A 16,975-nucleotide genomic window follows, 5' to 3' on the forward strand; every position below is an offset into this window, starting at 1 on the left:
GAAGGATGTGGAAAAATTGGAAAGAGTCCAGCGGAGGGCAACAAAAATGATTAGGGGGCTGGAGCACATGACTTATGAGGAGAGGCTGAGGGAACTGGGATTGTTTAGTCTGCAGAAGAGAAGAATGAGGGGGGATTTGATAGCTGCTTTCAACTTCCTGAAAGGGGGTTCCAAAGAAGATGGATCTAGACTGTTCTCAGTGGTAGCAGATGACACAACAAGGAGTAATGGTCTCAAGTTGCAGTGGGGGAGGTTTAGGTTGGATATTAGGAAAAACTTTTTCACTAGGAGGGTGGTGAAGCACTGGAATGGGTTACCTAGGGAGGTGGTGGAATCTCCTTCCTTAGAGGTTTTTAAGGTCAGGCTTGACAAAGCCCTGGCTGGGATGATTTAGTTGGGAATTGGTCCTGCTTTGAGCAGGGGGTTGGACTAGATGACCTCCTGAGGTCCCTTCCAACCCTGATATTCTATGATTCTACCCATATCCAAATTGAATGATCAACTACAGTGAATGTTGTCTTAGTGGCCATTTTTCTGCATTCAGGGCCAGTGTATGATCTCTGTCACACTTGTGTAAACCCCAAGTAACTCCATCCTAGTCAATGGATTTACACTGTTGTGACTGAGCTCAGAATCTGGCTCAGTGTATAAGCTGCACTGTGCAGGCCTTTCCTATTATATGGTCTGCATTGATGGAATGCCCTTCATTAAAGGGCTGCACAAGCAGGATGAGAGATGGCATACGAGCAGTTTAAGTAAAAATTCTGGACTGCCTGATGGCCTAGTGAGTAAAATATTGTACTGTCTTGTAAAAGGCCTGAATTGGGGAGCAATATATTGTCTGTTCCTTGAGCAGGCTGAAACTAGGGGTGTTGTGAAGATAACGCTTAAGAGAGGGCGTAGGTGAGACAGGCAACCTCACTCAGGCCAGCTCAGACGTATGCTGCTGGAACATAGCCAGGAAGACTTGGGACAACACATGCAGGAAGCCTCTGATTGAAATGGGGTAAGAGAGATTAAATAGTCCAAAGCGTAAGACTGGTGTCCCATTCAGCCAAACTGGCTGTTTCCATAGACTGGGGTTCTCAAAGGAACCCCAGGGAGTTAAGCACTAGAGCTAGGTGGGAAATGATTTTCCCATCTCAGGAAAATTTTTGAGATTTGGAAAAAATTTCTCATCTCAAATCGGGGTGAAAACTTAATCTCAAACATTTTTGCAAACTGAAAATCCAAAAAGTGTTTTGGTTCGGGTCTGTCAAAATGTTTCCATTCAATTTTGACCTTTTGACATTTAAATTTTTTTTTACTAGAATTTAATTTCAATTTCAAAACACAAATCTATTTCAAACCAAGAAACCTGAATTTTTCATTTTGAATATGTCAAAACAGGACGTTTTGACAATTTGGAAACTTTTTTCCAATTCTTTCCCAAATAGGAAATTTTGTTGAAATGGACATGTTCCCATAAATGGTTTCAATTTTGACAAATTGGTATTTTTTGATAAAAATATGCTGAGTCAAAACATTCCCAACCAGCTGTTAGGCACTCAACTCCCATTAAAGTTCAGTAGGATTTGAGATTCAGATATCTAATTCCCTGAGGTTTCTTTGAAAATCCTAACCTTTATCACTAGCCCTGGTGTCTGAGGTCCTGCCTGACATACACCCATGCTGGGAGTAGCAAAGTGAAGGATTCCCTATGCTCTGATGCCTGGTGATATACGCTACTAGAAAGAGACAAAGGAACAAAATAATTTAAAGTTTTCACAAGTGGAATGAGTGTTGATGATCTCAGCTCCAGAGGTGAGCTTGGATATTGCCATCTGACTGCCCTTAGTTGGCACTAGATGAGACTTTACAGTTAATTTCAGAAATGGCAGGGAATAGATTCCAATGTCGGTTTTATTTTACTTTCCGCACAGTGATTCCAAGTTGACCCAGTTGCTGGAAGAAGCCCTGGCCGGGAACAGCAAGACCACGGTTATTTTCTGCCTGTCTCCAACCTTGGATTCTTGGCACCTAGCGGCTGTACTGAAGCTCTCTCGCAAGTTAAGAACTTCCCTGTTTTAAATGACTACTTTGTAGAGGTACAGTATAGATCCCAAATCCCTAGATTCTGGCCTCGGCTCGATCTTTTCTGGGAGGAATCTAGACATTTAATAGGGCTGGGTTGCTGAACACTGAATATTAATGGCTGCTTAAACTGCAAAATCTATGTCAATATGATGGTTGGGTTCACAGTGCATTGTTCGTTGGGTTAAAAACAGGGCTGGTTTAATAGGTCACCAAAAGATACAAACCTATGTTCAACTGCATGATTCATATCTAAATTCAACTAAATTCAACCAGCCAAACTAAATTCAACCAGTGGATGTTTGAGTTTGGTGATGTGGTGCTTGCATCCTCATGTTGTGATGATGCCCTAGGAAATTTTGAACTGTGGGAGACCAGAGCACAGAAAAGATGAGAAGGTTGGCTACTTTCCCCCTGCTGTGCTTTCTCTCCTGCCACTTCTGCCCCATCCCAAAAACCTCAGTCCTGCTTGGTGGCTACTGCCATGTGATCATGGATATTTTGAATTTTCTGAATTTAGCAGGTAAACTCAAACCTGAACCCAACATCTTTTGATATTGCCCAGCATTAGTGTTCTCAGACCATCATGGGCTGGAAACATTGGAGATGATACTCTGTCCTGAGCGTAGAGGCAAAGCTCTTTTCCACCCCCAGTGGCTAGTTATAGAATAGCATTTCAACCTCCAAAGATTTTTTCCCGTTCCAGACACAGGGTAAGTATACTCCATCTATAGGGAGAGGGTGCTTTATAAACCAAGGATTAGGGGATGGGTGAAAACCCTCAATTCCCCCTCAGAATAAATATTTTGACTCCCTCCTTCAGTGTAATGAGAGTCCACTTGGCCTATGCCTGGCAATCAGCAAGTGGCACATCAGAAGATGGCAGTCCCAGTTTTGTGTGTTTCAGTTTAGCCTCATTTCTCCAGATCAGAGACATCTCAGTACAGAATAACTTCTTTGTGTTCCACTGGTTCTGGAAAGGTGCAGGCAGAGTTCCTCTTTACACTGAATTCATCCCAGGTTCTACATTTCAGGAATGTCATTCTTCTAGGATATGTCTGTGAGTGAAACCACTTCCTGAGACTGAAGCAGACCAACCCATGTCTCTGTTGCATGTATAGATTGCTGTCTTATTGCAGTATCCTGCCCAGAACAGAAGGGTTACAATGATCTGACAAAGAACATTTAGTTATTTAAAAGAATATGATCAGATAGGAAGAATATGGGAAAAATACAATAAAGATACAAGTGAGATGTTTACTGAGACCCTTATACAACAAAGAGGGGGACCTGCTGAGCTTTCCTTTGAAACCTCTAGTATATGCCATGGGAGCAATCAGGATACCAGACTGGATGTGTCATTAGTTGCTTCCTCTTTGGCAGTTCCTAGGAGCAGGTGTAGTCATTTGCTCCACCTCATAAACAAAATGAAAACCACACCCTCTAGCAACCTCAGTTGATAGCAACCCTGTGTATGCTATCCATAGAGGAAAGAACTATTGGCAGATAAAGATTTTTGTCACCAAAATCCCATCTCCAGTTCTTTCTTTGATCCTTAGTCATTGCTTACTCAGTACTGGGCAAGGATCCTGGCCCTTCAGCACCGACTGTATGAACACATGGATCTTAGGAGTGCCATGGAGAGTGAGAGCATAAGCACCCTCCAAGAACAGGTCCAGTGCCTCACCAATGAAAATGTAAGTGTGAAATGCAAATTTGTCTTCAGTGCCTTTCCTGCATACTGAGTCAGGTATTTTGAAAACTTGATCCTAATCGCAGGATGAAAATGGCAACTGACAACCCCCTTTCCAATCTGTTAAAGCCACTGTATGCAGAAAGCTGTGTTTTCTCATCATGTAAGCTGTTTGTTCTTCCCTTCCCCCAACCTGCCTATCTGTGCAGTGCTGTGCATGGGGGAGAAGATCTTGTCTCTGCTCCGCATAGGGCGTCACTGGAGTTGTTTTGTGTACCCAGGTGCAGCTGCAGGATAGGAACGAAAGACTGTACACAAAGCTTGAAGAACTGCAGGAGAAGATGGGGAAGCTGGCTGGTTCCAAAACGGACTTGTCATCCAGACTGGTCTTCAGTGAGGAAGAGAAACTTAAGGTAATGCATGCACCTTGGGAGCTGGAGATTCTGGGCTCAGTGGGGTTCAACAGCTCAAGTAATATATGGGTATGTAGAATTCTTGGGAAATGTAAAGATATTCTCCCTGAAGGTCTATAAAAACATGTGCACTCCCCAACAGCCAGGGCTACTCTACTTATTCCTTCTAGTTACTTCTGGTGGGGAAGGCTAGGACTGGTGCACTATGTCAACTTCCAGATAGCCACTATTCCACATCACTTCCTTCTGGAAAAGGCTGAGATGTCTCAGAACGTGATCACTTAATTTCCTAGTTTTTACTTGCTCTTTATACTCTTCCTCTTTGGGGTTATAAGGGAATCCAGTCTTGGGTGTCTCCACAGTTCTCAGCTGATGTGTCTCAGCATCAGTATATTTTAATATTAAGGTGCAAAATTCTTCTCAGTTTTACCTATGGAGCCGTGGTCAGTGCCTCCATAATAAGCTGGTGCTCAGATCACAAGAGGCATGTCTGCTTGCAGATCTCTTTTGTGCTTATATTTTTTGGTCTAGACCTGTTGGCATAATCAGGAACACTGAAGTGTTGGCCTCAATGGCAGTCCCTGAACTTTAACTGAGGCTCCCGACCATTCCTGGAGGCTAGCCTGCTTTCTCTTGGCCAAATCCTTAGTCCCGATTCAGTCGCTGCTCAGGCAGAACTCCCATTGTCTTCAGTGGGACATTTATCTGAGTGAAGACTGAATAAAGACTGTAGGATTTGGCCCATAGATTGGAAACATAAATACGAGGGCTTCTCTTTTTCATAAACCTTGTCAGGCTGGCTAGTCTGGCATTACCCTGTGTGACAAAGTTCCTCCTCTACCTTGGTGGGTCCTGCGCTTATTGGCAGATTTTCTCGCCTCACAGATTCACCATGTGGGTCGGGAAACAGCCCAGAGACCTTCCCCTCTGGTAGAAGCCACAGTCCAGGTCAATTCCTCCTGTGTCTGATCAGGAGTTGGGAGGATTGGGGGGAACCTGGGCCCGCCCTCTATTCCGGGTTCCAGCCCAGGGTCCTGTGGACTGCAGCTGTCTAGAGTGCCTCCTGATACAGCTGCGTGACAGCTACAACTCCCTGGGCTACTTCCCCATAGCCTCCTCCCAACACTTTCTTTATCCTCACCACAGGACCTTTCTCCTGGTGTTTGATAATGCTTATACTCCTCAGTCTTCCAGCAATATGTCTTCTCGCTCCTCGCATGCACACCACAAACTGAAGTGAGGTCCTTTTTAAACTCATGTGCCCTGATTAGCTAGCCTGTCCTAATTGATTCTAGCAGTTTCTTAATTGGCTCCAGGTGTCTTAATTATCCTGCCTGCCTTAATTGGTTCTAGCAGGTTCCTGATTACTCTAGTGCAGCCCCTGCTCTGGTCACTCAGGGAACAGAAAACTACTCATCCAGTGACCAGTATATTTGCCCTCTACCAGACTCCTGTACCCCACTGGTCTGGGTCTGTTACACCTGGAACAGGCATATACCGCCTTCGGAGTGAAGGGGGAGTCAGTCTCTTGAACGGATTCTACAGGGTAAAAATATCGCTGATTTCAAAAGTAATTTTTTGAAGAAATCTTACCTCTCATTGTCCTTGAAACCCCACTTATGTCCTGTAAGCCCTAATTTCAGGAAACTGGAATTTCCTGCAGCGGATTTCTGTACCTGAGATTACAGTGCAGTCTCATTTGTGTCTCTCATAGATTTCTAAGGACCTCATTGATCTCCAGATCGAGACAAACAAAATGAGAGAGCAGTATGAGGCAGAGAACTTTGAACTGAAAAATATGGTATGTGGCACTATAATACTGCATTACATTCTGTATGCATTAGCCCATCTCTGCTGCTCTTCTTAATCATCCTCTGTCAGATTCTAGATTCTAGCCCTAGAGTCAGTGTATCTTTGGTGTGCACCTAATACCCACAGTTTGTCCCTGACTCTTGCTAGAGCTGTCATTCTCCCTTCACTTGCATGAGCATTGAAATGCACTCCCAAACTTGTCAGTTGTGCGCTAAGCCTGATGAGAACCTGTTTGTCCAAGTGAAAACCTAGGAATGTTGCACTGCCCCACTCAGTTCCTGTTGTCTAATTGTGCCTCCTGCACACTGTAGATCCTGACCCTGGAGAACCATATTCTGGAGTTGGAGCTCCATGATGAGAAGGTCACTGGGGAGCATGATGCCCTACAGGAACGCCTGCACACTGTGGAGACCAATCGCAAGGAGCTGGCTGATGAGTACATCATTCTGAAAAGCAATTATATGGCCCTGGGCAAAGAACATGAACAGGAGGTGAGTGAGACCTGCTGAGTTTTCCTCACAATGCAGGCTTTGCTCTCACTGATGTTGCCCTCCTCCTCTGTGCACATGCCTGCCTGCTGCCTCTTCAATTTCTACTTTGCTGTTGCTGGAGAACATCTTCCTGTAGGGCCTGGGAAAGAGCATGAATGTGAGCTCCTCACAGAGCAGCCTTATTTGTTAGTGCATGAACCAGGATGTGTAATGGACCATAAACAAAACAGTGAAACTGCAGTGAAACTACACATAAAATATTGTCAGAATAAACATACTGAACAAATGGAGAAGGATTTTTTGGGGTACTTTCTTTTAGTAATCTTAGTTTCTTTTTACCCATGGGAGGTATGCAATTTTCAGGTGGAAATGTGATTTTCAAGTTGACATGTCCCTTTAAAATTTAAATTATAGTTTTAATGGTATAGTAATTATACTAAGTATTTTCAGCCAATGATCTAAGAGCACTTTATAAAGGTAGGTAATATAGGCCCATTTTACAGGTATGGAAATAGAAGCACAGAGATTAAGTGATTTGCCCAAAGTCACACAGCAAGTCAGTGGCAGAGTCAGGATTAGAAATCTAGGGTGAAATCCTGGTTTCATTGAAGTCAATGGGGCCAAGATTTCACCAGTAGTCTCTTGACTTCCTGTCCCCTGCTTTAACCACTGGACTCACTGCTGGAATAGAGTGATTTTGAATTAGCTAGCTGGGACTAGTCACAATGTGTGGCTTTTGCTCATTATTTTTTCAGTACAGATTTTTCAAAAGGAGCCTCAGGTTCAAAACCCACAGTGGTCTCCTCAGGACACAATGAGCCTCTGACACTCTAATTACGAGCTGTCTGTGAACTTGCCAGTGTGTTGTCATGGCTGCTTGGCCCAAAAGCATCTCTGTGAGCTCATTCGTGAGCTCTTGTAAATAACAGGGAGAGTCTCCAAAGCATTATGAAAACAATTCTGTGTTTCTATTCAAAAATTGCTCTGTGTCTGTCCAAGGCAAATGAGATTGGCTAAAAAGGCCAATCCAGCCATACGGCCCTTTTGGAGAAGTCCGGCCTCTAAGATGTCAGTCAGCAGGGCCGGCTCCAGGCACCAGGCAACCAAGCTGGTGCTTGGGGCGGCACCTGGAGGGGGGCGGCACGGCGCTCGGGCCGCCGGGGAGAGCGGGGGCCACAGCCGGGCTCGCCGCCCTCCCCCCGGCGCTCTGGCCGCCCCCCCCCCCGGCTGCCGGGGGGAGAGCCGAGCCCCAGCCGGGGCTCGCCGCCCTCTCGCCGCCCTGCCCCCGGCGCTCTGGCTGCCGGGGGGAGAGCCGAGCCCCCGCCGGGGCTCGCCGCCCTGCCCCCGGCGCTCTGGCCGCCGGGGGGGGGGAGGGAGGGGGAGAGAGCCGAGCCCCCGCCGGGGCTCGCCGCCCTCCTCCCAGGGCTCCGGCCGCCCTCCCCTCCGGCGCCCTGCCCCCGGCCGCTGGGGGGAGAGCGGAGCCCCCGCCGGGGCGCGGAGCCCGCGCCGGGGCTCGCCGCCCTCCCCCCCCCCGGCGCCCTGCCCCCGGGGGGAGAGCGGAGCCCCTGCCCGGGCTCGCCACCCTCCCCCCGGCGCTCTGACCGCCCCCCCCCCGCGCCCTTCCCCCGGCTGCCGGGGGGAGAGCCGAGCCCCAGCCGGGGCTCGCCGCCCTCTCGCCGCCCTGCCCCCGGTGCTCTGGCCGCCGGGGGGAGAGCCGAGCCCCCGCCGGGGCTCGCCGCCCTCCTCCCAGGGCTCCGGCCGCCCTCCCCCCCGCGCCCTGCCCCCGGCCGCCGGGGGGAGAGCGGAGCCCCCGCCCGGGCCCGCCACCCTCGCCCCGGGGCTCCGGCCGCCCTCCCCCCGGCGGGAGAGCGGCGCCCCCGCCGGGGCTCGCCGGCCCCCCCGGCTCCGCCCCCCCCCCCCCCACGGGAGATAAAAAGACTGAATTAGTCTGAACCAAAAGGCCTCCTGATATAGCTCAAGGACTGTGTTAAGATCATGCCTGGTAAACAAGAAAATGTGGATCCAGAAATAAATTAACCAAAATCGATGTGTCCGATATTAGGCCTAATAGGTGGACAAAATAATGGGGAGATGGGCTATTCCAGCCATCACACCCCTTGTGGGTCCTTGAAGAAAGAGGCTTTGGGAGGAAAATACAGAAGAACAGACAGGGGCTACTGGAGCGAGCTTCACCATAATAGCTGCCATCTCCACTGTCTCCTGGGACTCCAGACCTCCTTTGTTCTAATCCTCAGAGATATCCAGACTGGCCAGAGAGAGGGACCCTGATAACATAGCCATCTCTTCCAGTTCCAGCTGAATCCTAAACACTGCCTGGGATGAAACAGGATTGGATTATAACAACAACAGCAACAATGACAGCTCAAGCCCATCTAAACTAACTTCTTCTCTTTGGCCCCAAGGTTGCAGTTATTTCCATTTCAGATACCATCTAAGAGAATGTCCGACCAGAGGGGTGGGCGTTTCTTTTGAAACCTCTCTCCAACGGAAAAGGGAATGGGGATGTTGTTACAATGAACGTCTTATTTCATACTTTACATTTCAAACCCTTTACCTCTTTTTTCCCCTTCTTTTCTTTGTCTTTAACAAAAGGTTAAAAGGATTTTTAATGGTGTGTTTGCCATAGTACCAAGCAAGCTGAGGTCTCTGTATACCAAACCCAGATCTTGTTTAACACCATTTAATGTTGGACAGTGACTGTATTAACACCTTTGGCCCATATATTCCATCTAAATCAATACACTTCTTCTGATTTACCGGAGGGTGCTGTGGGGTTCTTCAGGGACATTGGGAGGTTGTGCAACTTCCTCAAAATAGCCCTTTGCAAATCTTGGTCCTGTCTCCCTGTAACTATCCACATAAAGCAAAATCTCATGTAGGCTCTCTTTTCCTTGGGAGCTCCTGTCAGCTTTTACAGCTGTATCTCTCATCCGTCTGTCAGTCTCTCTTTTCTCCTCCCGTCACTGCCTCAGCCCACCCTATGCTATCTTTTGATCACCCATTATTGAAATGGATGACTAAGGTTACCAAAGCGTCACATCCTTCAGGATTCAGCGAATTGGTAACAATTACTCAAACTTGTCCCCAGTCAAAAACCCCCATCAGAATTTTGTTATTTAATCCTCCCTTGAGATATGAATTCCCTCAATATTCACTCCAGATCCCCTGTAACTGAGCCTTTCTAGTTGAGATGCTGTTTATCCTTCCAAAATGTGTCAACTTCCTACTGGCACTGCATTGAATCTGAATGGCTAGGTGGTGCTGTGGGTTAATCTACTTCTGGAGGTCTGTGTTCAGCTATAATAAAGATCAAAAATGAAATGACTTGGGTGGCATCAGACTAGTTCCTAGAGGATATCTGTCCATTTTTTGTAACACCATTCAATTTGGTCAGGAAAGGTCCAGGACTAGAATAGTAAGGGGCACTGCAGGTCAGGAGTGAGAGGCATTGGCAGAGCTGAGGGGGTGGGGGAGAGGATTAGCAGGAGGACCTGCAAGTCCTGAATGGCAGAGCTGTGTGAGGGCTCCAGAACTGGAATAGCATGGATGCTGCAGGGGAGAATTGAGGGACACTGGCAGAGCTGTGTAAGGGGAGGGGGAAAAAAAAAAAAAAAAAAAAAACACACACACACAGCAACACCTCTGCTCTCTCTAGCTGGTTCTAGTCAATGGTACCAGTCCTGCCTTTTCATGAGAATTAAATAGTTCACCACCATATTCAGACAGGTGAGAGAAAAAATCTGCTATCCAGAGGGATAAAAGTGAATGCTTTGTGTATATAAAGAACTGCATGTGCATGATGAATAATACACACAGAGCTGGAGAGGGGAAAGCTTAAGAAATGAAACGGTTCCCTTCTTGTTTTACTTTGCAGGTTGCTAAGAATGAAGAGCTGAGCATAGAGCTGCTAAACCTGGTCAACACCAGGAGCTCCCTTCCTCAGTCATGGAGTAACAACTCCCCGTCCCAAGCGCTGGCCAATGAAACCTCGGCCGAGCTGGAAAGGGTGCGGGCTGTGGTCCACCGCCTCTCTGCCCGGAAAGTGAAGGTATGGACTTGTCTGGCCTCCTAGGTAGTCTGATCTCCTTGCTTCCGCCAAGAGACCAGAATCTGACCACTGCCCTGTTCTGTTTTTTTAAATCAGCCAGAAGATATAGTTGCCTCTGAACACGAACGTCGAAAACTGGAGAGACATGTGAGTGTGGAACACTGCATGTGTATCTGAGCTGTGTACTTGTGATTATTTATTGTGTGGGGTTCATCCTCCCTGCCCACCCTTCCCCCATGCAAAACATCTGTCAGACTGAATTTGGAGAATTGCCTACACCTAGTTTCTTGAGAGCTGTGTAGTTACCAAATAGCATGTACTCTCTCTTCAGGTTGTTTGTTAGAAAACTGGATCTGCATTGTTTTATACAGTGACTTCTGCAAGGAGAGGCTGCGACTGGAGGAGCTGGGAGCTTCCCCCAGCCATTTTCATTGGGCAGTTATAGACAAGAGTTTTAAAGGAAGTGGGTCTGTGTTACCTGCCAAGTGCATGTTCACCATAATCTCACAGAAGGGTTGGCTCAGTGGTAGCACCTCTGCACTGCTGTGCAGGAGACTCCATCCCATTCTCTTGCCCCCAGAGCTGGGAGAGCTGCACAATCAATCCACATAGTATCCCGCTGGGGGGAAAAGAGCACTGAAGTCAAGCGAGCTGTGCCTGCTTACGCCAGCAATGTATTCTGCTGATGTCTCAAATTGCTCAACAGTGAATCTTTGACTAGTTAAGGGAGTATTAGCCTTCCATCCTTGGCTGAATGGATGGTGTGAAAATGAGGGATCTTGAGAGCTCTGCTAGGGACACAGATGACCCCCTGGAGGTGGTGGTGATAAAGCAACCCCAGAATGATGGGCTGGAGTAGCCTCTTGCCTCAGTTGCATCATCATTTGTGTGATATTGACTAGTGCTTCAGTACCCACCATTCAGTTTCTCATGGTAAACTGACCCTCCTATCCAAATCTCATCTGAGTCCACTCTTAGTGTGATGATACCTATGCAGCCAGGATAGATTTAACACAACCTTCCTATTGTATTAGCTGTATTGTAGTGTATTAGCTGCTCCCTATCAGGGGCGGCTCTAGGCACCAGCAAAGCAAGCACGTGCTTGGGGCAGCCCATTTGCAGGGGCGGCAGGATCCAGCATGGGAGCTGAGAACCAACAGGGGGCCCTGGGAGCTGTAGTTCCTTGGTTAGCTCCCTGCCTATAGAGCCAGCCCTGGAGCAGGGAAAGAACTACATTTCCCAGCATTCCCTTGGCCACTACCAACAGGAAAGAGGGGGAGGGAGTGAGGTAGCTGAGACCTCATGCTGCAGCCTGCTGTGAATGGAGAGCTGCGCTGTGAGTAGGGATACCATATTTTAACATTCAAAAAATAGGACACTCCACAGGGAGGGAGGGTAGCCCCACCCTGCCACCATCCACTCCCTCCGACTGCCCCCCACAGAAACCCCAACCCATCCAACCCACCCTGCTCCCCTTCCCCTGATCACCCCTGCCCCTAACGGCCCCCCAGGACCCAACCCCCTATCTAAGCGCCGCTGCTCCTTGTCCCCAACTGCCGCCTCCTGAGACCCCCCCCCCCCAACTTCTGCCCTAGGACCCCAACCAGTCCCCTGACAAACCCCTGGGACTCCTATGCCTAGCCAACCACTGCCTGTCCCCTGACTGCCCCCCCAAACCTCCGCCCCATCCAACCCCCCAGCCCCCTTACGGTTCCACTCAGACCAGCGTGTCTGGCTCCGTGCAGTGCCAGACACACTGCTGCATACATGCTGCCGTGCTCCCCCGCGGAGCCACAGTCCCCCCCCAGCACCTGCCTTCCAGATTTGAACACCTCGAAATTCAGGAGTGCTCAAGCTCAGTCTGGGCAGTTGTTACTTCATTTCTCCCAAATCAAATATACTGATCCACTGTAACTTGCTGTAGAAAAAGTAGGATAAAATTGAGCAAGTGTAACGGGGTTAGGACTCACCACCATGGCGCCTCCTACTGGTTGTTCCGGGAATTAGCTCAGTCCAGTGGAGCGCCCCCTCCTGGTGGTGTCCCGACCGTCATCTCGCCCTCGGTTGGCGTGTCTGAGCCCACGTCGCTCACCAACTCACGGCGTCCTCTTCGGGACCACTGCCCTCCAGCAGTGCCCCTCAGTCCTTCCACACCCCCTTCCGGGGGGGGGGTCAATCAGCAGTCTCCTTGTCTAGCCACCGTAGTCAACCACACACCCCAAAGTCTAATCCCTCCCATCAGGGATCTGGCGTGGTCTGTACTGGCCGCTCCCTACGGCCAATGGCTAGATGTACTGCAAAGGGGTAGGGGGGGACCCAGGCCCACCCTCTACTCTGGGTCCCGACCCAGGGACCCTCTGGCGGCAGCCTCACTGTCCTCCTACTCTCCCCTCGTCTGTCCGCTTCCCTGGGCCGCTTCCCCTACAGCCCCTTGCACCCGCTAGGCCCTTCCACTCAGGGCCTGCAGCCTGGCAGGCCTCAGGCTAGAGCTTCTCTCTACTCCCTGAGCCTGGCCAGCACTGCGCTGTCCTCGGTGCTAGTCTCCCAGTTTGGAGATAGACCTTCCCCTTTCAAAGGCCTGGGACAGACTGACTGCTCTCTCCCTGTGCAGTCTTTTATAGGGCTGAGCCTGGCCCTGATTGGCTGTCTCCAACCTGGGCCCTGATTGGCTCCCAGTAAGCCCTTCTCTGATTGGCTGTGCGTCTGCGCAGGCCCACTGGCCTGCCGCAGCCCATAATCTCAGGGAGTGGGGCAGCTGCCCCACTACAGCAAGAAATGCTTCCCAGTGGTTATTAGGACTGGAATTGCTATTTTCAACAGCCATTGCCTTTTTTGTTTGTTTGTTTAAAAGGAAGACAGTGATATTGCATTGGCAAATTCCCCATAGAAAGAAAGAGTGGAATAAAAGAATAATAAAGGCACCTCAACTTTTCCTCATTTATGTAGGGCAGTCTTATAATATGCATCCAGATATCCTCCAATCACACAAGCTGAAAATTGTTCCACTTTACTGCAGTTCTGTAACCATGTGGGAACCAATCCTGTCTGTGTTCTGTGCACATCTAAAATTCCTGCTGAATGACTTGCCGTGGGAGTGAGTTACCAGTGACCCAGGGCTGCGGCGGAAGGAGGGTGCAGGTGGGGGTGGGAGAGAGCCCAGGGCTGGGGCAGCAGGAGGTGTGTGTGGGGAGGAATGAGGGAGCCCAGAGCTGGGGCGGCAGGGGGTGTGTGTGTGGGGGAGAGCCCAGGGCTGGGGCAGCAGGGGTGTGCGGCGAGGAGCCCAGGGCTGGGACGGGGAGGCAGCCCAAATTTTTTTTGCTTGGGGCGGCAAAAAACCTAGAGCCGGCCCTGCTCCCTATTCAGTCTGCCCTTTCCCTTGCATTTCACTTCGCCCCCGTTAGCACACATCTTCCCAGCAAGTGGCAATCCGTTAGGTAACTGGTAATTTTTTCTCATTCTCAGTGAGCTTTCTCTGCAGTTCAGTCATTCTCTTTGCAGGATGCCTTTCATCTTCCCATTCATTCTTGTCCTTTAGATGCTTGGAAACCAGGATCACATAAAAGCTGAGATTGAAAAGATGAAGCAAACGTACGACTCTCAGCAACAGAAGCTGGAACAGAGAGTGTGAGTGTTTTGAGGCCATCCCACCCCCTAGTACAGTTGTCTGCCTGGCCCCTCGCACTGGAATATCTCAGCCTCACCAACATGAACAAATTGAATAGCATCCCCATTTTACAGCTAGAGATAAAGGCTAGGAGTCTCAAGGGGCCCTGTGGCTTTTAGGTGCCTGTCCCCTATTGAAGTGGGATTTGGGTCCCTAAATCCCTGATGCCCCTTTGAAAATTGGAGCCTAACTGACATGCCCAGGATCACACAGAGTCTGTGACAGAGCATGAACTGAGCCCAGGACTCCTGAGTTCCTGTGTCTTGAGCATATGATCATTCTTCCTTCCATCAATAGGCAGAGACTGAGGAGCTCAGTTCATGCTAGGGGAAAGGCTGGTACTAGGGGGGGTTTGCTCTCCCTTTCACATTAGCAGGCTTGGGATAAAATTTGCCTTTGGTTTCAAGTGAACTGAGTTTGATGGTCTCAGCCTAGCATACAGTGGTCCACAGTTGGTAGTATCTGCTTAGGAGATACCTGTACCTGGATATCAGGTTTGTTTGGGCTGCTCAGCCTTGAGGACATAAATTGGCAATGTTGCATGGAGTTGTGGGGTAGGACAGGTGTATAGCTCCTGCCTATGCTTTTTATGGCTCTAATCAATACTATTAGTTCCTTGCCTTAAGTACTACAGTATGCCAAATGGCCTGGACAGTATTCTGGGCCAATGGAGCAGCCATTGATGGAAGAGCACCTCCGTGATTAAAGTGAACACGTCCCCCATTCTGTGTATGCAGGGTGGCAATGGGGAAGGAGCTGCAGCAGTCCAAGAGAGTGATTCGCAATACTCAGCACAAACTGGTGGAGCAGTCAGTGGTAAGATCCCTAGGACCCATCCTCTGACACTGTGACTCACCTAGATTGTCAGCTTCTCCTTTGGTTGTACAGCACCATACACTAGTAACTTGGAGCCAATAGCAAGATGGGTGAGGCTCTGATCTGTAAGTCTCCCCTCCATGAAGTCTTGTCAGCATCTCATTCTGCAGGAGGGCTTGATCAATCTCGACTGCTGTTTCTGATAGCAGGGTCAGACTATATCAAGGAAAAACGCCTGTGTCCAGCACATTTGTGCAGCACTATGGAGCAGGGCCAGCTCATCCTCCATGGATGTGTCAAGTTTTGTGCTTCTGTCTCTAAGGCCAGGTCTACACTACCGCGGTAGTTCGACGGCTGGCAATCGAAGTTCCGGGTTCGATTTATCGCGTCTGGTCTGGACGCGATAAATCGATCCCGGAAGTGCTCGCCGTCGACTGTGGTACTCCAGCTCGGCGAGAGGAGTACCGCGGAGTCGACAGGGAGCCTGCCTGCCGCGTGTGGACCGCGTCTGAACCGCGGTAAGTTCGAACTAAGGTATGTCGACTTCAGCTACGTTATTCACGTAGCTGAAGTTGCGTACCTTAGTTCGAATTTGGGGGTTAGTGTAGACCAGGCCTAAGAAGCCAGAAACTGTCAGTTCCTCTGGATAAATGAACCCCCTTAGTACCTGGAAGATTCAGTTCTTCAATACTAAGGGGCCATGTAAATGAGTTGCTGAGTCTTAGTCCAATTCTTAGTTATTGAACAGCTCTGTGCCTCAGTTTCCCTATCTATAAAATAGAGGCAATAAGAATTTCCTCCCTCACAAGGTTCTGAGGCTTCATTCCATAATGCTTGTAAAGTGTTTTGAGATCCCCAGAGGGAAGGTGCCAATGACGTGCTCAGTTGGTGCCCAGATTCTTTGGGGGATGGGCAGCATAGAAATATGTGCAGTAAACATTTCCTGGGTTGTTCTTGGATGACAGCAGAATCTTCCCTCCCTCTCTGCCCCTTATGAACTGTCTCTTGTGGTCCCTTTTGGCCTGCTTTTAAATAGTGCCCCTTTCCTGGGAAAGTGGACTGTTTGAAAGTAAAGTTTCTAAGTTAACCTTCCTTTTCCTATTGAATACTAGTGATTAAAGCTCAGCTGGCCAATAGGAGGCTCAGGGAAGAGCCTGATTCCCTGGGGGTGACTGTATGCTTCCTGTGCTGTAGGTGCTGCTCACCTCTCAGAGCCAGCTCAAAGAGGTGGAGGTTGAGAATTCCCAACTGCAACTTCAGCTGAAGGAACTGAATGAAGAATATCGCTGTCGTCTTACTCAGTACATCAAGGACCTGGCGGTGAGGATCCCTGCCATGTATGGGCATCTGCATTTCCTTTCTTTGGGTTTAGTTATTCCTTCTGGTTTTACAGGACAGACATTTGAGTTTGGGTACTGCCCACTGCTCTCAAACCACTGCTGTTTCCCTCTTCGAGCTGCAGGCTAGTGGAACATGCAGTGCAGTAATATCACTCTGTCTGATGGCTGTAGGGAGAGTTGAAGAATGGGATCTTTTCTCCCTCTTTATGAAAGTCTAACTGTACACTGCATGTGTTCTGATTGCAGCCCATGAGTCTGGGGGCAGGAGTACCCAAATCATTCCCTGCCCCAGATTTCCCATGTGACAGCCCAGAACAATCACCGAGTCTCTGCCATGTCTCTCTCTCGGTCAAGTTATTTTAATTGCACTTTCATTTTATTTATTATGGCTACTTTTCAATTGGCTTCTAAACCCAGTGCCCTGGAAGTCTCTCTCAGCAGGCCAGACTGTGCCACTTTTGGCTTCACAGTGTGCTGACTTCATGGTTTGTGGTAAAAGAATCCTCCCTTTGTTCCTCCGGGAGGAAACATGATCCATGGCCCCTTCACCTTTCCTGCTGTATCACAGAATCTTGTAACATGAGTGGCCTAAGGTTATTATGGG

General features: G+C 49.0%; 1 protein-coding gene across 1 annotated transcript in view; it reads left to right on the forward strand.

The window, feature by feature from the left end:
• Window positions 1–1,986: 1,986 nt before the first annotated feature.
• CCDC78 (coiled-coil domain containing 78) overlaps window positions 1,987–16,975 on the forward strand; it is a 43,453-nt gene continuing 28,464 nt past the window's right edge. Inside the window, exons 1-10 of the mRNA XM_065412381.1 lie at window positions 1,987–2,087; window positions 3,633–3,770; window positions 4,048–4,179; window positions 5,894–5,980; window positions 6,303–6,482; window positions 10,378–10,551; window positions 10,648–10,698; window positions 14,087–14,175; window positions 14,953–15,031; window positions 16,226–16,351. Coding sequence (XP_065268453.1) covers window positions 3,693–3,770; window positions 4,048–4,179; window positions 5,894–5,980; window positions 6,303–6,482; window positions 10,378–10,551; window positions 10,648–10,698; window positions 14,087–14,175; window positions 14,953–15,031; window positions 16,226–16,351 — 996 coding nt within the window. The 5' untranslated portion in view covers window positions 1,987–2,087; window positions 3,633–3,692. The remainder of the gene's footprint in view (window positions 2,088–3,632; window positions 3,771–4,047; window positions 4,180–5,893; window positions 5,981–6,302; window positions 6,483–10,377; window positions 10,552–10,647; window positions 10,699–14,086; window positions 14,176–14,952; window positions 15,032–16,225; window positions 16,352–16,975) is intronic.

This window comes from Emys orbicularis, chromosome 10 (assembly GCF_028017835.1).
Source record: "Emys orbicularis isolate rEmyOrb1 chromosome 10, rEmyOrb1.hap1, whole genome shotgun sequence".
Taxonomy (NCBI): Eukaryota; Metazoa; Chordata; order Testudines; family Emydidae; genus Emys; species Emys orbicularis.